General features: G+C 40.8%; 3 protein-coding genes across 3 annotated transcripts; 1 reads left to right on the top strand and 2 right to left on the bottom strand.

Annotated features, from left to right (window-relative positions):
• Positions 1 to 39: 39 nt before the first annotated feature.
• On the bottom strand, positions 40 to 1,706 carry amn (amnion associated transmembrane protein). Its single transcript, XM_042087069.1, has one exon. It carries the CDS (start codon positions 1,673 to 1,675, stop codon positions 257 to 259), a length of 1,419 nt encoding a protein of 472 aa, XP_041943003.1. The 5' UTR covers positions 1,676 to 1,706; the 3' UTR covers positions 40 to 256.
• An 846-nt stretch (positions 1,707 to 2,552) lies between these two features.
• Positions 2,553 to 6,191, top strand: zgc:112148 (uncharacterized protein LOC550424 homolog). Its single transcript, XM_042087070.1, has 7 exons — positions 2,553 to 2,662; positions 3,068 to 3,141; positions 4,159 to 4,303; positions 4,574 to 4,663; positions 5,223 to 5,348; positions 5,502 to 5,630; positions 5,759 to 6,191. Exons 1-7 carry the CDS (start codon positions 2,651 to 2,653, stop codon positions 5,783 to 5,785), a joined length of 603 nt encoding a protein of 200 aa, XP_041943004.1. The 5' UTR covers positions 2,553 to 2,650; the 3' UTR covers positions 5,786 to 6,191.
• A 6,317-nt stretch (positions 6,192 to 12,508) lies between these two features.
• LOC121706134 (transmembrane protein 65-like) lies at positions 12,509 to 21,539 on the bottom strand. Its single transcript, XM_042087622.1, has 8 exons — positions 21,128 to 21,539; positions 20,632 to 20,937; positions 20,003 to 20,047; positions 18,676 to 18,743; positions 18,300 to 18,354; positions 15,953 to 15,995; positions 15,540 to 15,645; positions 12,509 to 13,195 (listed from the first exon to the last, which is right to left on the bottom strand). The coding sequence occupies exons 2-8, from the start codon at positions 20,903 to 20,905 to the stop codon at positions 13,064 to 13,066; spliced, it is 723 nt and encodes a 240-aa protein (XP_041943556.1). The 5' UTR covers positions 20,906 to 20,937; positions 21,128 to 21,539; the 3' UTR covers positions 12,509 to 13,063.
• Positions 21,540 to 23,442: the final 1,903 nt, after the last annotated feature.

Here is a 23,442-nt window from a genome sequence, read left to right as displayed (position 1 = left end):
CAAAATCACAAATGAAAGAAATCACAAATCACACATTGCCTGTTTCTATCTTCTTTATTTTCAGCAAATACTTGAAATTATTTTATGTCCGCAATAAAGGACATTTTACATACGAATCAGTGTATTATGCATTTTCTTTCACAAAAGACCATTACATTTTCTTGCTTCAAACAATTATTGTATCAAAAATGTACTCTCCGATTCTTAGATTTATTTGTGAGATAGGTGAGTGAAAATTCAGCAGGGGTCTGGTCATTTAGGCATTAAAGTCCGTCTCATCATAAGCAGGGTTGACAAAGTGCACTCCCGACTGAGTGATTGAGATGGATTTTCCACTGTCCACGTACAGGTCCGGCTCAGAGGGCATGAGTGTGGGCTTGTCGAACATGGGGTTGTCGAAGCCGTGGTCCATCGGCCCGCCCAGTTCGCCCACCTCACTGCTCTTCCTCCAGGACTTTATGGAGGGCATGGAGGGCAAACTGGGCAGAGTAATGGTCCCGCGGCGGCGTAGATAGACCCCCACGCCCAGCACGAGTGCAACAACCAGCAGAACGGCAAACACCACCCCCACCACAGCACCTGCCCCCGCACCACCTGCATCGCCAGACGACAGCCCTATTTCTGCCTCTTCGATGCCCAGATTGGCACCGTTGGCGCGGGCATCTGAGGCGATGTCTTTCGCTGCCGCCTCCGCCAGCCGGCTGGTGGACTCCCCGTTGTTCTCCAACAGCAGCACTTGGATCTTTGGCTGTGCCGTGCGGGGAATGAAACCCAGCAGCCTCTGCTCCTCCCGCACCTTGGAGAGGCCGAGCCTGACGGACTGATAGTCGGGCTTGTTCAGGACGAGGTGCTGCAGGCGCTGGCGGTACGACTCCAGATTAAAAGCCTCGGAGAACTGAAGAGAAACGATGGCACCGCAGATGTCACAGCAGTGGCCCACCGGGCGAAGAGGCTTCGGGCAGGCCAGCTCGGGGCATGCGACACTGGCACAGATCCGCTCACGATTAGCCGCGTTCCCACACTCACACCCCGATGGGTCACTGCAGCCAGAGGGCACAACGGCTAGCGAGGAGGAGCCGTGGAACTGCAACTTGCCGGAGCGAGAGGCCAGGTACTGGGAGAAGGAGGAACCGGAGCTGAACTTCTGACCCTGGATGGTGACGCTCTGCACAGGAACCGTCAGCTGACTGGAGGAGACGTCCACGCGGAACGACGAGGCCGGACGGAAGACCACGTCGTCCTGCTGACACGGCATGCTCTCCTCATGCACGGAGAACACGTAGCGGCCAGCCTGGAGATCGTCCCAGGACGCCGCTGCCCTCCAGAGCCCCGGGTCGAACCACTTCAGGCCCTCCGAGTCCTTGAACCTGGCCGTCACTCCGCCCCCGCATGATGGGTCACTGCCGCCGGACGACGACAAGAAGGCGGCCCCTGGGGCCAGGACCAGCTCCCCATCCACCGGCAGCCTCATCTCCAGCACAGAGTGTACCGTCTCCACGTACACCGACACCTTTCTCTCAGCCGCAAAGTACACCCTGTCGGTCCCACATGGAACGGAGCCCTTATCCCAGTTTGTGGCATTTTCGTAGTTGGTGTCTGGGATCCACTGCTTGTAGAGGGCAGATGCAGGACTGAAAAGGGCGAGCCAGATGAGTGTGACTGCCTGGAGGGACATCTTCACCGGTTGTGAGTGAGATGACAGAGCAAAAGTGAACTTTGGCTGGAAGCTGTGGCATGACTGTCACATGAGAGGGCTGGTTAAGGTCATAGAAGTTGTACATTGTCAGCCCTAAAATTAGTAAAATATTGACTGACAATCCCAGCAGCAAATGGATGAAATTGTATGGTTGCCATCTGAGCTACTGCCCTTACAAAAAATAACTGCATTACTTCAAGTGTCAAAGGAGTGTTTGGAGGAAATATTTGCAGTTCATATGCAGGAAATGCAGTATTTTGGACACAAAAAAACTGCATTGTACTGCATTCACTGCATAGTACTGTACTTTACTGCAGAAAAGCAGTATTTTGGACATGAAAATACTACTGCACTGTACTGTAGTATAACTGCACTGTACTTTGAAAAAACTGCAGTATACTGTAACTGCAGTTATTTTTTGTAAGGGTGTGCACTGTGCATGTAAGAATGATATTACCCTGATTACCCCTGAAGTTATAAGGGAAACCCGTAAAGGGATAGCTGTGTAAAGTTAACACATACAAAGTTAATACATCATATGGCTGATGGGCTAATGGGAGAAGAAAAAAAAAGAAAAGAAAAATAAGGAAAACTTCACAAAAGACTGGCAGACAGTCAGCACTGAATTATACTAGTAGGCTACAAGGGTAACTGACATCTATCCTTAATGATTTAACCAAGAGATGTGCACTAAAGACATTTAATATATGACATGCAACCAATTCAGGGCCTTTACGTACGAAAAAATAATGCTTGATTAATGGACAATGAGCATAGCATGAAAATATGACTAGGCTACGTGAAATAATGTAAATTGACCACAGTTTCGACAGCAGGTGGCAGTAAGGCTAAAGAACGAGGTATTCAGGACCTTATCCGAAAGGAACGCTAGGATTCCACTCCGTTTGCATACACGTCACCAGGAAGTTTCTTGTAGGCCTACTACTGAGAGAAATGTTGAGACAGGTAAGCACGAGAGTTCCTCCGTCATGTGAATACAGTAAGATTAAATCGTTAACTTTTTATGCAACGATTTTTGTCTGTGGTGGGGTCCAAAAAGAATAGTCGTGACTGTAGGCTAAACAACCTAAAATATAGTCCAATTTAGAATATAATCCAAGGTAGCCAGCCAGCCAGCCAGCCTACCATAACTTTAACCTTGCGCTGGCATTTCACAAATGTTCACAATATTTTGTCTGACATGCTATTGCTGTAGGCTCACCAATTACTAATGGAAAAGCTTTGCTAGGTTTTATTAGTTTTCATGGACTCTTTAGTTACAATTTGGTGCAGTGTGTACCGCAGGCGCATGGGCGAAGAAGGCACCTGCACGCTGTGCTCGATTTACCGATAAATTGTTTGTATTCGCAGGATTCTGTAGAGGGCGACGTGCCCCTTTTTCACGAGGATGAACACGAAGTCAGGGAGAGGAAATCGAAAATAAAGTGAGTAATGTTTTCTAATGTTTTCTCATGTTTCATCCTGTCACACACACTTACACTCACTCTTGAACACGTTGGTGTACCATGCAAATCTAGAAATTATTGTGTGCACACTAAAATGTTACATGCGACTAGGCCTAACATGAAACCTAGCTGTCAACCTGTCTGAGCACTCTCATTCTGCATAACTAAAAACAAATTCCAAGCCATAGTTTTCAACTTCCCATAACATTATAGGCAAGCCTACTCATGGTTCACTTTCCGAGACACAGAAATCAGACACTGAACATGCCTTTAAAGGCTACTTAAAAATAGCAAAACTTTCTAAAAAGAATTGTGTATGATATGATTATGTATAGAACATTTTAAATACACTGTTGCCAAGTGTAAAGGGAGAAAATTGACCAAAAACGTGCAAATGTAGCCTAGGCTACCTACTGTAGGCCTGTTGTCTTTATATATTGCTGTGTACTGTAATGGCTTTTGTTAAAAATTGTCTAAGAAATGTAGTGTAATACTAACTGCAAAAGGCAGATAGCAGTGTTTTCAATTTATCTCTAGTCCATGTCTAACCATAAGAATAGTTTTGTTTGCCACTTCATGAAAAATTAGGTTTACAGGAAATGGGTTAGAATTTTATTGCAGTGTTTCATTCTGCAGAAGATAGGTATTCTGCATTTTCAGTGTGATTTGTGTGTAGAGGTCTGAAATAATGAGACCTAGTTTAAGACAATGAGTTTACGCAGTTGTGAAAAATTGTAATTGACAGCCATTCAGGGTTTTGGCACTAAATCATCAACTGGAATAAAATTATAATCGCGTTCAAATCTTCCAATGTCCTCATTATCACTTTTATGATGTACTGTAGAAGGCCATACAACAAGATCTTATTCTTTTGTCTTTCCATCACTTGCACAGTAACCGGATTTAGTCTGAGAGTGTTATTTCAGGAGGGAAATTTAGGATGTTACAAAACTGATATATGTGCATTTGCATGGTTGCAAAATTCTTCTAATTTAGGCACCCCCTGGCTTCCTTTTTTCACCTTTTCTTCCGAACTATGGCCATCTTGAGTTACCTCCTTTGTGAGCTCTTCAGCGGCAGCTTCATAGTGAGCATGGTAGCCATCATCCTATTGCTGTCATGCGACTTCTGGACCGTCAAGGTGTGTTTACCCTCTGTGCCCACCCCCTACACATACCTGCAGAGGCATAGCAAAACAAATGTGGTCCACACAATTATGTAATTGTTTTATGTATTTGTTCATTATTTACAATGTGGGAGGTTAAATTAATTGTTAGTGTGGAAAGGGATAACATTCAGTCTATATTGAAATGTTCTTATGGCATATCTCATTTTGTGTATTTTGTTTATCAGAATGGCACAGTGTCTCCCTGATTCTCTTTACCATCCTTTCCTTCTCTTCCCTGGTCAGAATGTGACGGGCCGGTTGTTGGTGGGCCTGAGATGGTGGAACCAGGTAGACGAAGACGGCCAGAGCCACTGGGTGTTTGAAGCCAGAAAGGTATTTAAGCAATAAGCCCCTAGAGGCCGTAGGTTACACTGATTCTACAACTCCGCTAGCGCGTTGTGCCTAACAATGCCCCTTAGCTGTTGTAGAATCAGTGTAACCTACGGACTTGAGTGGCTTATTGCTGCTACTACTATACTGCTACTATAAATACCTGGCAAAGTTTCATAAAGTAAAGGTACAGCAACTAGAAATATAACAAGTTATTCCTAGATAATCATTCTTCCGCCAAGAAATATATTTCCTCTATCTGAATGGTTGCCAAGCAACGTCGAGACGCAGCTACTTCAACTTTTGCTCAAGGTGTTCGAAGTCAGACGGACAGGCAGTAAAACAATGTATTCTTCCTCTTTTTGTCAGAAAGGTAGAGCAAAACTGTTTTGTATAGTGTCCTCTTAGCATGTGCAATTTGAAGTGTGTGATATAATTAGTTTATTGGGGCCAGAGATTGAGAGTTTTAAATTGAAGAAGAGGACCATAAACAGTACATTTACAAGAATTTGTTCAGACATGGTACTTGCATCTTAATGAAGCTACAAAACTTCTCTTATAGGAAACCAGCAGAAAAACTGTTTCAAATTCTGAATCAAGGATATTCTGGTTGGGTCTAATTGTGTGTCCAATCTTCTGGGTAATTTTTGTGTTCAGCACTGTCTTCTCCTTCAGGATTAAGTGGTTGGTAAGCTTTCCTATTATCTATTAATAGTTATTTTTGACAAACCAGAGGACAGTCTGAAACAAAATACAGTTTCACTTACTTAAACTAAATGTTTAACATTGGTTTAGAGTGTTTTATTTCAGCAACTCTCATCTTAATTATTTTTGTTTTCAGGGAGTAGTTATCATGGGTGTAACTTTACAATGGGCCAACTTATATGGCTATGTGCGTTGTAAAGTGGGTGGGGGCACCAATCTGAGGACTATGGCCACAAATTATCTGGGCCTTCAACTCTTCAAACAGGTAACTTACATTTTCCCAGACCAGTTTTGCAACCTTACTTGGGTGACATCTACTTCTGACTCCGATTTGAATTTACACGCCTTAAATCTTCCCCACATAAAGCATCTTCTATCGTCTTATTTCTACAGACACTGAATAAAACTGAGGAACCATAGATTGCCATGTACTGGAATGCCTCATGAAGGATGGGGTGGAACTTTGCACATGTACTTTGAGGGATCTATTATTCTATTGTGGCATTACAGTGGACAGAGGGCTCTTTGCTCTTTGTTTGATACTTGTTTGTTGATGTTATCGGTTACTTTGATGGCAAAATAAATAGAAATATGTGTTGTTTATTTATTTATTACATGGTATTTTCTTAAATGGTACAGATCTAGGTATCATTCAATTCAATTTTAATTGAAAGTATATTTGAAATTGAATTGAATTGAAGGTACAGTATCTACTTAACTGATTATCTATAGTCTGTTGGAAAAATTAAATTAATTTCCTAAAATAGAAACCAATTCATTTGTAATTCTCCATGTTCAGCCTTTTAATAAACCAGAAGTACCCTAATCAGATGGTTTTGATATTTAATGTGGCATACAATGAATAATGCACTAAAAACACAACCCTGTGGTCTTTTTCATCTGAACTCAGCGTCGGCATCAAGGGCGGGCTTTAGGGGGCCAGGCCCCCCTAACAGGCCAGTGTGCCCCCCCCCCCCCCCCCCCCAACTGAGTTCTCTCGCTGACAAAAAAAAAATCTAAATATTATAACGGCTATGATTGAAATTCAATCCATATTGAATTCTGATGTTGAACACTTAACCTACTCAAAATGAAACATGATACGGACTGACACGTATGTCAACTATGCTACTGTTGATTGTGTGTGCAAACTGGGCGATGAAGAGGGATTCTCCACTCTCAGACACCGTTGCACAGAGTGTCACCGATACATTTACCACCACTCCTGCAACACCAAATGAGCATAAATCTCGACCAGTAGGGTTTTTAGACACTGCTGCATAAGAACTTCAGTAACCGGTCTCAAGATAGATCTGGGAAGATAATGAAAAATACAAGGTTTTTCGCATTTCTGACCACAGGATGACCCAAGCTGAATGCATGAGCTGTTGATCAAAATAGCAGAACCCGTAAATAAAGGGCCAAACTGACACGTCGCATTTCCTATATTTTCCAATATTGTCCAGTGCTAATGATAAAGTTGGGCAACGGAGACGTATTGTGCTTTGGATCATGAGGCTACTTTAAGAGGGGTGATGGAATCGCCCTTTACTGAGTGCAACACAGCACGGGTCTTAACCTGCTTTATCCAGAGGGAGACATTTTTGGATGCAGTGACAAAAAGCCTATCATGGACCTGGCTGGGAAATGCGACAGTGGAGTCGGCATTCGTACCCTGTCGTTGCAAAACAGTACATCTCCAAACTCAAAAACAGTAGACTAACAGTCAACTTTCCATCACATTTGGTGCATATACCTAGCCACTTCGTAAATGTGTTAGAATTCGTTCTGTACTTTAAAAAACATTTTGAGCAATCACATAGCCTACATGAAATGTTGTGATATCATCAGTATGTGCAATTTGCTTTTAAGCAGGACCTTACAAGAACATTTTGAAATGAATGGAAAGACACAGTGATGATGAGATTTTGCACTCAGCTGTAGCCTAGGCCTGCTAGTGGTGAGTCTAGCCTATTTACTTGTATTGTAGCCTATGCAACGCTACAGTATGTGCTAGTCTATTATTAAACACTAGGCTATGACCCTATGTTCTTGCACTATTTTCCCCCATGATCATATTGTTTCAGTTATCCAAATGGCTCGAAGCATGCTCTTTATTATTTGGCAATTTTGGAAAAATAACTTTATAAAAGTGAGGTGAGGTGCCCCCGTCAGTGCTCATGCGATGAAAACTGTCAGAGATTTGTCAAGAAGTACATTTACAGGATTCACTTGAAATTCTGTCCAACCTTGTGCAAAGGCAGCTCTGGGATCCCATTGAAGCCCTAGACTTGTTTAGTCTCCTAACACAGAAGCTGGGAAGATGTGGGAACTTTCACATGACAGTCATCTCTGCCCTCAGACAGATCAATACACTGAAACACCAAAGAGAGAGTACACCCCCTCTAACCCTTTCCTCTGTGGTCAAGATCCTTAACCTGATGGCAGTTAACTCAGTGTCTTCATCTTTTAAGGACCAAAATGGAAGGTCAGTTAAAGAAATTCTTACATCCGATAGCCACAGTGAAGACTTGTACAAAGAGCTACTAAAAACTATGCAAATGGACAGAGAAATTCTGGAAGAGATACACCAGAGTGGAGACATTGAGGCCAGCATTTGTGACTTGACGAGATCCATTGTGGAACATGTGGTCATGAATCCACCACCTGATCAGTTTGACATAATGTCAAGTGTCAGTGACTTCACTGGAGCAAGGGATGACTCAGGAAAAACTGAAATGCATTCTCTTGTCTCTGTGCACAGTAGTAGAGAAGACAATGGGCCTGAAGCCTCGTCTCACTCAGATGTCGGCATATCGGGCCAAAGCTTGCAACGACAATGTAGACATTCTGTCCAGCTCCCCAGTCCTAGCCAAACGAGACACAGAATTATGGTGCCCTTTTTATAAATATCTTCAGATTACAGTGGACTGTAATGCAGACAAATCCAGTGATGACACCCGTGAGAAATGCTACGAGTCAAAAGTGGTGTATGGCACAGTGGAATGCTTTGCAGCAGACTGTCTCCGCCAGGACTTTGAAAAGAAAGTCATCAGACCAAATCGGGGTTTTTAATGTGTTATTGTTGATGAGGTGGACTCCCTTCTGTTAGACAAAGGTATACAGACTACATATCTCTCACAGAATATGCCAGCTCTGCAACATCTTGAAATAATCCTGGCAATGATATGGAGCATGGTCAGTGTTTATGATTTTGTCCCGAACTCAGATGGAGTCAGTGTCATTCAAGGTCCACTAATTTTACAAGGCTATGTTTGATATTCTTGGGAGTGAACAGGATGTTGCCCGTGTTCTAAAGCTGGCAGAACAAGAAAAAATAATTCCATTTGATATTACAGGCCTAAGTAAGATTGAGAACCTGAAGAATATCGATGAGGATAGCATGATTAACTTATTTTGTAGGGCTGGAAAAGAGTTATTGATTGTTTTCTCAATTTATACTCAAGATCATAATGGTCATCTTAAACTTTGTCCAAAAAGTATGCATGGAGGCGTGTCCCTCTTAGTTCTTCAGGGGGGTCACTGTTGCGAACTGTTTTTTGTCAAAGGCATACTCTATGGAGCTGTTGAAGATGGAGTTAAGAGCAGACTTAACTACAACAAAGGAATGTCAACTTCATCTAAAATCCACTCTGACAACTCTATCCAAATTCCTAGCTTTCTAGAAGGGTTGGTGAATCATAAAATAGTGTTTGGGTTTGGAACGCATTCCGAGCTCTGGAGATGCAAGAAAATGAGATACAAAGTTGAGTGTGATGCAATCTACCCAGTGGATTTTGAACACACAGGTGTAGTAGAGAGAAATAAAAAGTTGGGTGATGGCCTACAGCAATTCCTTGAGATAAAACATCAGAGAAAGCTCAGTAACATATCCATAATCACCAACTTCCTGTCAAATGTCAAATTCTTCAAGAAATATTGTGGCCGGATCTTTGGAACCACAGGAACATTAGGCAATAAAGTAGAACTTGAGGCTTTGGGAAGAGTTTACAATGGCCTCCAAGCATGCAGGGTATACCTTCCTTTAATATTGTCTCCTCTGCAACATACGTATGCAACATAATTACAAGCACAATTGTGACATTCAAACAAGATTTATTAAACTCATTTGACTGTATGATGTGATTTCGTCTCTTTTTAATTGTACTGTACCTATTCGGGTCATGTATACTTGCACTAAGGGATAATTACTGAAACAATCCAGGTTCACGGTCTGTACTTTGGTTCCTGTGACGCCTTCAAATCTCATAGATTTCTTGTACAATTACAACCATAATTACATTTTCCATAGTGCCTCTTCAGGATCTGCTGGGTCAGGTTTCCCAACAACGTATCTAAGCATGTTAAGAAGACTCTAAAAGTATACCTTACTAAAGTTGTTTACTTTTGAGCGTGTTTCCCAAACTATCTCTTAAGAGTGTTCTTAAGAACGAATAGCCTACTCTTTTTTGATTGGATGTCGGTGGCTATTTATTTTTTTGATTTGGTTGGTGAGTGGTGCGCTAGCTCTGAACCCTGCGAGAAATCCTCTCGTATCCCTGCGCCTCCTCTAATAATTATGCAGATACCTTGACATCCCTAGTAATATTTCTGCGTGAGAAATCCAAGGTGTGGCGTGTGAGCGTGTGAACTTGTTGAATTGCGTGTGTCTCACGCCCATTGCGTGAGACTTGAGAACCCTACTTAAGCGTCTGCGTCCTAGACCTTGCTTGGCAGAGAATAGCCTAACTGACCGTGTAAATGCGTACGTTTAGGATATCCCGTTTAATGTTAAAAGCACAATTAAATAATTCAGTGGACATCACGTATTGTATTGACTGCTTTGAATGATGCTTTCTTAAACTAGCCTACCTTGTCACAGATTGAGTGGGCCATAGAATTCTTTGAGAATCCCAAATGTAATTTTATATTTTAACGCGGGTTCTGCAGCTGTGGGCCAATTAAACTTTTGCGCTCCATCATCGAAAGGGTGAAGAATGTTGGAAGGCATGGGTAGCCTATTGGACACATTTCGGTGCACATTTGGAAAATTGAAGTGATGCTGACCTGCCAGTTGGTGAAACTACACTTTAATGATCCTCGTGGGTTTGTGTCCAGAAAAAAACGAATGAAGTTGCGCAGGAACTGCTTTAGCGCAAGGCAAACTTTACGCACCGACCGACAGCTTGACGATATGCTCTGAGTCTCCAACACTAACGTTACAAAAACTCCCAGTCGGAGAGCGATCATCGATGCACATAATTTGGAGAGAGGCAAAAAGTGTAGCCAATTGAAAAACTATTTTATCCCAAATGCCATCAGCATTCTTAACTAGTGACAACACGCATACCTGGCTGAGATGTTATGTAGTCTATATTTAAACGTATTTATTCATTTTCTATGTTTTCCCTTTTTTGAAGCCTACTGCACTGTAATTATATTTTCAGTGTCTGAGATGTTTTTTGTCCATCCGATGTCTGGTGAGCCAAAGGCAAATGTCCACTATGGTGTTGGCTAGCTAAGATTTATTTTATTCTATTCTAATCCATGCGTAGCCTAATGTAGGGATGGAGTCGAGAATGCTTTTCAAGTAGCCAAATTTAGGATTCAGCGGAAAAACTCTAGCGCTCTTGAAAAACTCGTTTGGAAAAGAAAATATGGGCTATCATGTGATGTGGTCTTATCGCCCTCTCAGGCTCACGGCTAATTCCACGGATAAATATTACATGATTTTGTGCTTCTTTGTCAATCGGACCTTCTTCAAAATTAAACGTTATTGTGTGACAAGTGTAAAAATAGCGGCCTGGTTGAACATGCACTGAAATAACCGAACATAACCTGAACAAAACCTACCCCCTACCTGATCATTTTTGAGCTTTCTGGAACTGAAATCCTAGGTTTACCGTTTACTCTGGGCAAAGATCCTTGATTACTAGCTCCGCTTTAACCCTCTCTGCTCTGGGTTTAGCCTACATACCCAGTTAACTTCAGAGCCTATGTTACCATAGTTACTTACATAGCCTGATCATATTTGAGCGTTCTGGAACTGAAATCCCAGGTTTACCGCTAACTCTGGGTTAACATACCCAGTTAAGCCAGTAAACCTGCTTTCTGGAATACCCCTCAGGTCTTGTGAAGCTGTGTGCAAAAGTAGATCAATATAGAATGAAAATGAGTGCTTTAGAATATTATTTGCCAAGGTATGCCCATGCGTTTTGTAAAATGCCTATGGATACTCCCCATAGGACTTTTTGTTATCCAAAATGCATACTGACAATCAAATGCTTACTGCACATGAACCCCTTTGTGTAGAAGCATAATCCTGGTCTCAAATGAAAGGTAACACTTTGAGGTTTCTTATGGACTATTTAGATTGTCAGGTGTTCTGATATAGAGTGACTACACAAAATATGGAATAATTACAAAAAAGTCTCTATTTTTGCATTTACTTTGTTGGTTCAATGAGTGTGTATAAGATAGACTATACATCTGTACAACTGATATTGGATAATACAACATGAAGATCCAATTTCTATGGATTCTTGTGAATATTTCAGTACCCAATATGTTGCATCTACTTATTGTGCTGCAGCTACACTGCAGCCAGAAGTCAGGGTAGCACCAAAAGTGGAGGAGGGGGAGGGGGGCATTTTGGATCAAATTTAATTGACACATAATAAAATTAATCTGAGAATGTAAAGCACTATACAGATTGTACATGAAAAAAGTTGTCATTTTTGGATTCCCAAGAGTCAAAGCTTTGAAATGGTGTATAACATTACTATGCTACATATCAATATGGTGCATACAATTGATTTAGAATGTTCGGGGGGGGGGGTAACCGTCCTGCCGGCAGGACACTGAAAAGCGGTGAAGGAATGAGCTGACATTGGGAATGATTTATAGTGATGATTTAGACCAATTCACCAGTACTGTTTTTCTTTTCTTTTATCCACTCCCATCACTATCTTGACAGAATCATTTGCACATTCCTGTCGTTTAAGCAATGAAATGCCAAAGAGCTACAACTGGTATATTTATCTATCCTTGGGCTGACCTGCTGTTAAACAAAATATTTCAGAGCACTTTCAGGGTGAAAAACAAACTTAGGCTTGAATTTCAAATGGAATCACATCATACGTATTATGAATCAATGTCTGGTGGTGTTTTAATGTTTATAAACATTCTTGCACATCAAATTAAGCGTTATACAGCAAATATTGGGAAGCCACATGGAAATGTTCCAACTCTAATCTAAAAAAAGACTGATTTAAACAGCTAGGGTGAGAGAGGTAAAGTCACATAAATTAATAATAAGCCAATAAAATCCCATTTTTTCCCCTACAATTTCAGTGGCATGCTGGCTTGGAACAGCTCTGACAATGTTGTGACTCCTAAATTAAAACAGCTAAAAAAGCTCTAATCTCTAGATTGCACAGTACAGTTGAGGTAAATACAGACAAAGGTGGCAGAGACATTGTAGAGGGTTGTGCTCCCGTTTGATATTTAAAAAAATAGATGAGATGTTAAAGAGATTTAGATTTTAGAGTGCGTCATTAAAACCATGCATATTGGAGTCTTAATTTAATTTCTCGATATTACGTCGGCTGTTGGAGAGCTATGCTGCTCTTGTTTTCTGTGTGTGGTAGTCTTTATCTCTTTACAGGCAAGTCCTTGAACAGATAGCCATTAGATAGGCTATTCAGCTTTGGGGTCCACAGAGGCCTGGGCAGCGTCCTTTCCATCCTTTCCGTCCTTCTTCTCGTCGCTGATGAAGAAAAGAGGAAACATCCCCAGTATGCAGCCGATGGCCACTCCTATGGCTTTTCCCTAAGAGACGTGGAAGGAGACTCAGTTAGAGTTTGTCTTTTATAGGTTATCTTTTTCCTGCTTTTTTTCTTAATGCTGATTATGATGTCTTTTTTACTTTTTTTAACAATTCTGTTTGCTGTACTTACAGTTTTTGGCAAATTATCATATGTCTTTTATGGGTTATTTTTACTTTTTCTAAATTAACCTTAATACAAGGATACAAGGATACAAGGAAGTTTATTGTCACATGCATATAGTTACTGGAAGTAAGAAATGCAGTGAAATTATGTCTGGTGTCAGCCTATTTGTGCAAAGTGGGGGGGGGGGGTAAAAAGTGCAGTAGAAGAGGGGTTTAGTAGATTAAGTGGCAAGGGCTGCATAAGAAAGGTGAGGGAGGATTGGAATTGGGGGGGGGGGGCACCAACAAGGAGCACCCAAGAGCAACAGGGGCAAGGAAAAACTCCCTTACCAAGGAAGAAACCTTGGGCAGATCCACGGCTCAAGGGGCTAACCCAACTGCCAGGGGTCTTGGTGTGTGTGTTGGGGGGATGACAGGGGAGATGTGATAGTGTGCTGTGTATGTGGGGAGAGGGCAGTGTGCAATATGTGTGTTGGAGAAGCTTCCTCATGAGACAATGTGCTGTGTATTGGGGGGGGGGGCCACAGTGTGCTGTAAGTATGTTGGGGATGTGTGTTGGAGAAGCTTCCTGATGAAATAATGTGCTGTGTATGTAGGGGAGGGGGGGGGCAGTGTACTGCAAGTATGGTGAAGGGACTTACTATTACAAGCAGAGTACTGTATGTATGATGTATGTGAGTGATGAAGATGTGTGTGTGGGCGGGAGGGGAGTGTAGCAGTGACTGTGTGTGTGTGTAGTGTGCGTGTGGGTAGGTGGGGGCAGTGTGCTGTAAGTATGTAGAGGATGTGTGTTGGAGAAGATCCTGAAGACAATGTGCTGTGTATGTAGGGAGGGGGGGGGGTGGCAGTGTGCAGCAAGTAGAGGAGGCTTACTGTAGCAAGCAGTGTGCTGTATGTATGTGAGGTGATGACAGTGATGATGTTAATGTGTGTGTTTTTTGTGTGTGTTGGGGGTGGGGTGGGGGTGGGCAGAAAGGCTAGGCAATCAAGGACATGGGTAGATGGAGGAGAAATCAAAAATAATAAATAAAAAGTTCTATGGAGATGTGCAAAAGTTGGAGAAAGTAAGATGTGTGTGTGTGTTTTGACGTGTGATGAAATAAGAAAATAATAAAAGGTCTATAGCATAGGGTGAGGGATGTAAAAGTGCTAAAAGTCTTGTAGGTGTGTGTGTGTGTGGGGGGGGGGGGGGGTCATGAGTGCTGAGGAGTGAATGAGTGCAAAGTCAGTATAGTGTGAGTTCAGAGTTGGGAAATGTTTGAGAGTGCTGAAGAGTGAATGTGTGCAAAGTCAGTATAGTGTGAGTTCAGAGTTCGGATGGCCTGGGGATAAAAACTTCTCCTGAGTCTCTCAGTTCTGGCTTTGTGACTACATAGGCGTCTTCTTGATTTCAGCGGTAGGAATAATCCATTGTTAGGATGAGAAGATTATGACGTGATAATAATGATGATTATGACGTGTGTTATGGTGACATTAATGTCCATTTTCATTTCTTGATGTCAAAACCTGTTTGTACGTCGCCTTGGATAAATGTGTCTGCCAAATAAAGTGAAGTAGAGTAGAGTGGAGTAGAGTATTTGAAGTAAAGTAAAGGTCAGTAAATAAAATGAACACAGCCATTTATCAAATAATGCGTATTAGTTATTAGTAGTTAGTGAGTGTGCGTCTGTAGTGTGAAAGTTATGTCCAAAGTAACTACACATTTCGACAGGAAGACAGTAAAACAATTCAGCTGCAATTAATATTTCATGGGAGTAGAAAAGACACAATCCATTGACAATCCATTGCCCATCCTATGTATTGGGGGATGCTTTAAAAAAACAAGAGCATCAATGACATGAAAAAGATAGAGCATATGCATGGAGGGTGTGTGCGCCAGTGCCAACCATTGCCTAAGCCACAATATGATTGATCTCTATGTAGCCCTGGAGAAGTGTCCTCCATCCTAGCGCATTCCTATGTGAAACAGAGCTCTGAGTAATAAAGCTGTCCAGGGGCACATTACTGTGGTGGTGTGATCACACATCGCACTGAGGCAGCATATAAGGACAAAAGCAAGAAGTTGAGATGGCCGGTGCTACAGGAAATTCCTCTCTGTAAGCGTCAGCAAAACTAAGGAACTGATTAGAGGAAGCAGAACTAAATATGCCAACCCACTGCAAAACCTGGGGTGGTGTGAAGGATAAAAGGGGAAAGCAACTGAGAAGGGGAGGGAGTTCTTACGGAATGAGAGCTGAGCCGTGTCTGCCACATGTCGGCCTGTTTGGGGCTTAAGTCTGGTATCTGCATCCCCATCCTGCAGGCCAAAGCTTCCACATAACCTGCAAGACTTCACACAAAACAAGACACACAAAAAACAAAGTCACCCACAGACTGAACATGACTCACTCGGGTAGCTCTCAACTACTCTGAATATACATTACTCTACAGGTACTACATATACAGCCAATGCATATAAATGCCTTACTGTCTTATGTCTTCTAAAAAGTTGCTATATGTTAATCATAAAAAAATCAAGATTAGATTAGATTCAACTTTATTGTCATTGTGCAGAGTACAAGTACAAAGCCAAAAAGTTTTTTTTTTTTTATTATACCACTATCTTCATAAAAGGACCCTTTATTAATCATGCTTACCCCAGACCAGCCAGATCTGATACCAGGTTTCCAAGGCCTGCAGCTAGGTTAGGGAGAGAAGAGTATTAGTCTCTGAGGAGTATTAGGCCTCCCTGTGTACCTGGAAAATAACTGCATTATGTGAATTACTTTTTAATGGCATCACGCAGATGGAATTTTGCTGCTTGATTGATTTCACCTAGAGCCCGACCGATATGGGATTTTAAAGGCCGATTTCGATATTTGAGGGTTTAAAAAACGATAAATTGTCCAATTCATTCAACACAATGTAAAATTGTACGGTAATATTTAGCATATTAGCGTCATTGGAAAGCTTGTTTTCTTCTGTGTCTGTAGATGTGTTTATTTAATTTCTATCATGAGCTATTGTGGAGATATCCAGTCAGATTAGAATGATGGCATTTGATAGTGACTGAGTAATCAGGTTAAAAGTTCTTTTTTTTGCAGTAGGGACACACATTGGTTGAACATATCCTGTGGGTTCCAGTAACTCGTTGACCAGGTTGTGCACCCAGATTGTGATCCTTGGACATCCTAGATTTCATTTTTGTACAACAACCTTTTACAACAACCCATGTCTGATTTCCGAAGAAATGGGGGTTTTGCCCCCTGGGTATATTGAAAAGTTCTGATCAAGGTGGGACATTATGTTTAAATAGGCCTAACTATCCTAATGAAAGGAAAAATTTAAATAATTATTATGAATAAAAGTGTCAGGTCTTTGTTCTTATCTGTGATAAACATCAATGCCACAATAACTTTAAAGGTATAGTATGTACTTCATGCTTTATAATGGTGTTGTACCATTAACAGCATTAAAAAATGCAATACTTTGTGTGATTGTCTTACATTTTGCAATTTTCCTTTCCAATGTCCATAATCTCATATGACTAGCGGCTTGAACACATTGCCTGTGTGGCATCTGTGGAACGGCTCCATTGCCTTAGATTTTCATTTCGGTGCCCATGTTATGTCCCTGCAACCGTGATCCAGCTAGAGAATAGAAGGTATGGGGTTTTTTTCTGTTTCATGCGAGCGATTCAGTGCAGAAATATATCGAAAGGAGCACTGTTGATAAGTTAACAAATCCCCCCTCACAATTAGCGCCTGAACTCTCAACTAATAAATGCAATGAGTTTTCATCTTTTTTTAAAGGTAAAATTGACAAAATCAACATCAACATCAACATATCTGCTCAATTACTAATTCAACAACCTGAACTTCCAGCAACAAACAGAGGGAAACTTAACTTGATGTCAGAGTTCAGCTTGATAGACTACGAAAAACGGTACAGAATCTCAGCTCTTCCACATGTGTCTTAGACACTCTGCCTACCAATTTCTTCAAAACTGTTTTTCACCTCATAGCGGCGGATGTCCTTCAAATTGTAAATGTATCACTGCTGTCTGGCACTTTTCCTAAGTCAATGAAAACAGCTGTTGTAAAGCCACTTCTCAAGAAAAATAACCTGGATGCCTCCATGCTAAACAATTACAGGCCCATATCCAATCTACCTTTTATTGGCAAAATTATTGAAAAAGTAGTCTTTAATCAATTAACCACCTTCCTAACATCAAATGGGTATTTTGATTACTTTCAGTCTGGTTTACGGGCAAATCACAGCACTTAAACAGCTCTCATTAAAGTTTTCAATGACATATGTCTCAACACAGATTCAGGTAAAGCATCAGTCCTAGTGCTACTGGATCTTAGTGCAGCATTTGACACTGTTGATCACAATTTTACTACACAGACTAGAACACTGGGTTAGATTTACAGGCATAGCTATCAGCTGGCTAAAATCATATCTACAAGAAAGGAGCTTCTTTCACGTGCGCACATGAAACTAAACTTTAGATTTTTTTTGCTCATGTCCCCTTAGGGGCTTCGTACTTCTATGCTTTTATTTGTTATTATTGTTTGGTTTTGTTAATGTAAAGCACATTGAATGACCTCTGTGTATGAAATGCGCTATATAAATAAACTTGACTTGACTGACTTGACAAACAAAAATGAAACATTGTGTGGAGTTTCTCTGGGAATACAGAAGGGAGGGGTGAACTATACTTCTGGTGTGTTTTGTTTGGTCCTTGATTAAAATCTAACGTTGTTTTGGACAAAAGAGTCGACTAAGAAATTGAAATATAAACATATACAAATGAGACGTGAGTAGTTGCTGACCTCCCCTCCCTAATATGTAATATGTAATTTTATTTATAAGCGACCTTGGGTGTCTTGAAAGGCGCTTTATAAATAAAATGTATTATTATTATTATTATTATTATTATGTATAATGCTTCATGCATTTCAGTTTTGCTCTACCAAAGACAGCATAGCCATTCTTTACCTGCCATAGTAGAGATCCCAAGGATAACGCCTATTGAGAGTTCAATCTGGGTACCCTGTAGATCAAAGGATTGTTGTTGAAAAACATGATTTTGTTTAATTCTTTACATAATATTTGGTATCTTATGTGAAACTTTATCTAAATACTGAATATGTGGACTTTGAAATGACAGCTGGGGTTAAACTGTGTCTAATGTGTGTGTGTGTGTGTGTGTGTGTGTGTGTGTGTGTGTGTGTGTGTGTGTGTGTGTGTGTGTGTGTGTGTGTGTGTGTGTGTGAGTGTGTGACGTAACACAGCGAAGTAACATAGTGTGTGTGACTAACACAGAGAAGTAACATAACAAGACTAAAAGAGATCAAGTAATATTCTGATTTACCGCAACAATCATGATGGCATTATCCAGGAAACCAAACCCAATGAACGGAAGAGCATTGTGGAAAAGTACTGAAATGAAAGACCAGAAAATCAATTAACTTGGTTATATTAAGACAATTATGATGATGATTCAATGAAATGCCTATGAAGGAAGGTGCCTGCTTGATAACCCTAGCTGAAGGATGTTCTGTTGGTGTTGTTTTTGTTAATGATTTGTGATTTGTTAGTGATTTTGGTTTTAACGGTAAATAGGCTTGGTTGTAGATTGTCCGCTGTGTGAAATCCCCTTCCTATTTGAAGGACACACACACACACACAAACACACGTGTAGACACACAGAAAACAAAAAAAGAGTAGTAAAAGTAAATGTCCAACCACCAAGTGAAACTACAGTGCGTGTATTGGCCATGAATGATACTGTACTTAAAATAGATACAGAGCAAGAACAAGCTGCGTTTTTCGTGAAATGTTTTTCAGGCTTAATGGCTTTCCACTCTGCCTGTTAGGCAACAGCACTGCATTTCTGAACCTATTAGTTGACATTTAAATGTGTCAGTATATTGTAGTTTCTTTTTACCTTGTTATCGAAGTAAATTCAATTATTTTCTACCGAATATGAAAAAAAAAAAATTTGATATAAAACAAACTGTAAGACAACTTGCACATATAGACAAAGGACAATAAAACTCATTGCACAGTACACACTATGGTAAAACACACAACTGCACTCTCAAGGGAAAAATAAAGTCGAGATAACATTGATTCCTTTTCATGCGAAGGCTGTAGGATGAAGGGGACAGAATCAATTTACACTAAATCAACTCTGACAAGTAGGAGCCGACATTTTCACATGGGAGTGATTCTAGGTCTAAATCATATGCGTGACAAAGCCATGAATACAAGGCATAGGCAACAAGAAATTATATCACATTACATCTAATTGCATTTGGTGTGACGCTGAGTCGTGCCCTTATTTATCTGGATGATAGAACATGCACACAAATATGCTGAGTCAGCATTCAACCCCACCATGGGAGAGTGGGAAACCGGGAAGGACGGTTGAAATACAGCACGTGCTCCAACAGTGACTGAGGTCGTCTGGAAAAGTCACTGACAATTACAGGCATGGAAACAATGTGAGATGTCACGGTAGGTGGACTGTGTAAAAATGTAGCTAAGCCGAGATCACTGCTAGATTTTTTCAGGTTGACAGGAAAAATACTAGTAATGTTGCTCTTCAGGCTCTGAGTAAGACATGGTACACTGAATCAGTGTAATATACATAACACTTAGCATACAGATAACACTTAGCCTCTGCGTACTCCTACCGTATCTAAGTTGTGCAGAAGTTGGAGGTGCCATCTCCAATTGCTCTGTCAGGAAGAGAAATAATAATTGCATGTCATCAGGTGAGGTCTAGTTGAGAGATAAAGAAATAGCTGTAGTTTGTACTGCATTACCGACAGCATAACCTAAGTCAATATCAGGACATCATTATTGTGACCTGAAATCTCCTTTGTGTCTTTTGCATGACACCTCTGGCGAACACAACTGGTGATTCTGATGACAGGGGCAGTATCCAATCTCTAGTAATCACATGCTGGTACAGTACAAAAAATGTGCCCACTGTGCATGGCAGAGCCCAGTTGTGACTGGCTTTACAGTCACATTGTTCATTTCAAAGAAAACATTTTGGTCAACTGTCATTTTGGTCAAATGACAGTCTGTCATTCTTAAATAGGCAATCTGCTTACTTCAAATTGCCTTTATGTTTCCATAAATTAATAATCTATTTTGCTCAACAAAGTAAATTGCATTCTTCTTTGCATTCGTGTAAATTGCAGTGCACTACAGGCCTACAGCAGTTTCCCTCATTGTAAACATAATATGTATGCATGTGTAAACACGCAACTATTGGACATTGGTTTATTTAGCCTTGTTAAGACTCATATCCTACCTTGAACCATTGCAATAGACTCAAAGCGGTGGAGTTCTCGCAAAAGGCAAGTTCGCTCCGTGGGATGGAGGCTATAAATAAACTCCCGGGCTCCTTGCGGAGAGGTCATAGGCTCCATAGGCTCTTTAAGAGGATGGGTGCCAAAGTGAGAGGCTTGGATAACGGACGTAGTATTGCGGTAGATAGGTGAACTGTTTCCTCGCACGGGACCAGGAAATATTCCCGTCCGCAGGGTTAAGGCAGGACGCACGGCTCTCCACAAACAAGGCAGCATCTTGCGGATGGAGCCAATAGCATCAAGGAAACCTATGGGGGAAACCGTAAAATAAATGTTAGCTATTCACGTATATCATTTCGTAACAATATTATAGGTATATTAGAATGTGAACAATGTGAACATATTAGAATGTGTTCGCCATCTACATCTTTCTCACTTCTCTGCTTTTTTGAATCATGTACATCATCACAACAGTAGCTTGTCCATGGTGTAGCCTACCTGCAAAGAGATGCTATAGGCTACGTGTTCAGTCAGAACATCCAATAGGCCTATTCTTCCGAACCAGGCTGGAGTGAATTGAACATCGTTAGTTACTGTACACTGAATGCATTATCTTTTTCCACATAGCTTTAGCGATAGGTCCCATCCCCGGAGTCCGTCACCCTGATGATGGTGGAGGCTGTTTCACTGGCCTCTCATTTTCCACTGGGTAAAAAGATCCTTACGTAGCCTCTGACGATTTCACAGACGTCGGTCTCTTACGTTGTCCTCATTTAACAACTGTAGATTGTTAACCCATTGGTATCGTGCCGGTTGCACAAAAAAAAAAAAGGAAAAACTAAAATTAACTCAATTCCAAGATTGTCACCCGGCGAGCAGGAAGGTCCCTCTATCCGAGATCTGTTTGGACTGTGATGTCATCACGGGTAGGCGTGGTTAGAAAGGCAAGGCCATGAAAAGAGGAAGGTCGTCCAGGAAAACATGGAGAGCAGTGTTAGGGGTAACCCCCACCCCAACCTTTCTTTTACTGTCTGTGACCCCAACCACTGATGAATAATAAAACTACTCGGGATAGATACATTTATTTCTGAAAATCAAGGTAAAACTCAGAAAAATCACAAACACATCACAGACAGAAAAAGTAATTGCGACAATGTTCTCCTTTTCAGAGGAATAGGCTGGGATAGATATTTTACCAACACCAACAACATGATGCAGACCTAGCGATTTTGGACTGCCCTTGACACTTGAGCATATATAAATATAGGAGGGCATTTCCATGGAAAATTAATTTTTTTGTAACATCCATAACGCCAATATATGATGGTATGGTATGATGTGAATGATTACATGAAATTTGAGCATTTGCTATTTTTGGCTGAAAAATGTAAATGAGAAAAAATGCACAAAAAATGAATGTTATCATTCACATCATACAAATGCCAAGGCATTCCACTGGCGTTATGGATGTGACAAAAAGTAAAATTTCCGTGGAATAGCCCAGGACATGATCTGGGGAAAATCATAGTTTGCTATGATATATTTCTGGGTTTGTATAATCTTTTTTCTTTCTTTTGTTAGGCTGACATGTAGGAAACATAAGGCATCAAGAATAATTATATGGTGCATTAATAATGGTGACCTTATGTTGTCATCCAGTTATACATTATTCTGACATTTCTTACCATGCACTACTGTATTGTTTTGTAAGGAACATGTTTGATTAAAAGATTATTTGCATATCACATCCATCACTCTCAAGGTTATATTATAATCTTCATCTGCACAGATTACCATTATTTATATAAAAAATGCAGGATTAAATGTAAAGGGACATTACATGTAGGTTCAAGAGGACACTTAAAGGTACAGTATGTAATTCTGACATTTGACATTGTGTTGACATTTGAACCCAATAACCAATCAAATTAAACCCCACCTTGGCATATTCCTGAAGCAACATGTTGATTGGTTGGAATTGTATGCATCAGCCTGAAACACTTTGTTTGGCCAGGACTGCATTGGGCAAAAGAACCCTGGGAAAATACAGGGATGATCCTGTTTGCTGAAATGGCTGGGTCTGTCTGGGAAATATTCCACAACCACTCAAAAATTCACAGAAGGTACCTGGTAGTATAATTTGAGCAGAAAATGTGGTCAACTTGAGTCAGAAATCCTTTTTAACTTCTTCAGTCAGTTAGTAAACTGTCCAATACTTATGTGTGAAGAACCGATTGCTGTATGTGTCAAGTTGAACAAGATGTCTATATAAAAAGAAAAGAAAAAAAAAGGAAACAACTAATGATCCACATTGCAAATCTGGAATGACTGGGACACTTGGGCGTGCTTGTGTAGAAAGTCAGTCACCAATTTCACAACATTGCCACCAGGGGGCACACTGTGAAAGAAAAAGTTTACACTGCAGTTGGAATCAGCATCTGGCCATTAGGACAGTTCCAAAGACATCACAGCTCATTGCGGACCTTAGACATGTTCATTTTTAATGCATAATGATAGAACTTCCACCAGTATTTAAGAATAGGTACCTTTGAGTCATATTTATTTAGGTATTGTGTTATAACCATTATAAACAACAAAAGAACCAACAGCAAAGCCTTCATGTTCCTGTTAGACCTGAAAACAAAGGACAGCTCTTTATCTTTATCCTATGAGGTACTGGCACTTTCAGTGTGATTAATAGGCAGTTCGATAATCAACATACCAGTGGTTTCTTGTAATCTAAATAGTGACATCGTAAAATGACCTTTTAGTTTTTAAGGAAGTAAAAAGTATTTTTAGAACACTGTCAGAAT

This window comes from Alosa sapidissima, chromosome 3 (assembly GCF_018492685.1).
Source record: "Alosa sapidissima isolate fAloSap1 chromosome 3, fAloSap1.pri, whole genome shotgun sequence".
In the NCBI taxonomy this organism is placed as follows: domain Eukaryota; kingdom Metazoa; phylum Chordata; class Actinopteri; order Clupeiformes; family Clupeidae; genus Alosa; species Alosa sapidissima.
The sequence above is the reverse complement of the archived record's forward strand: the minus strand, read 5'-3'. Positions and strand labels throughout refer to the sequence as shown.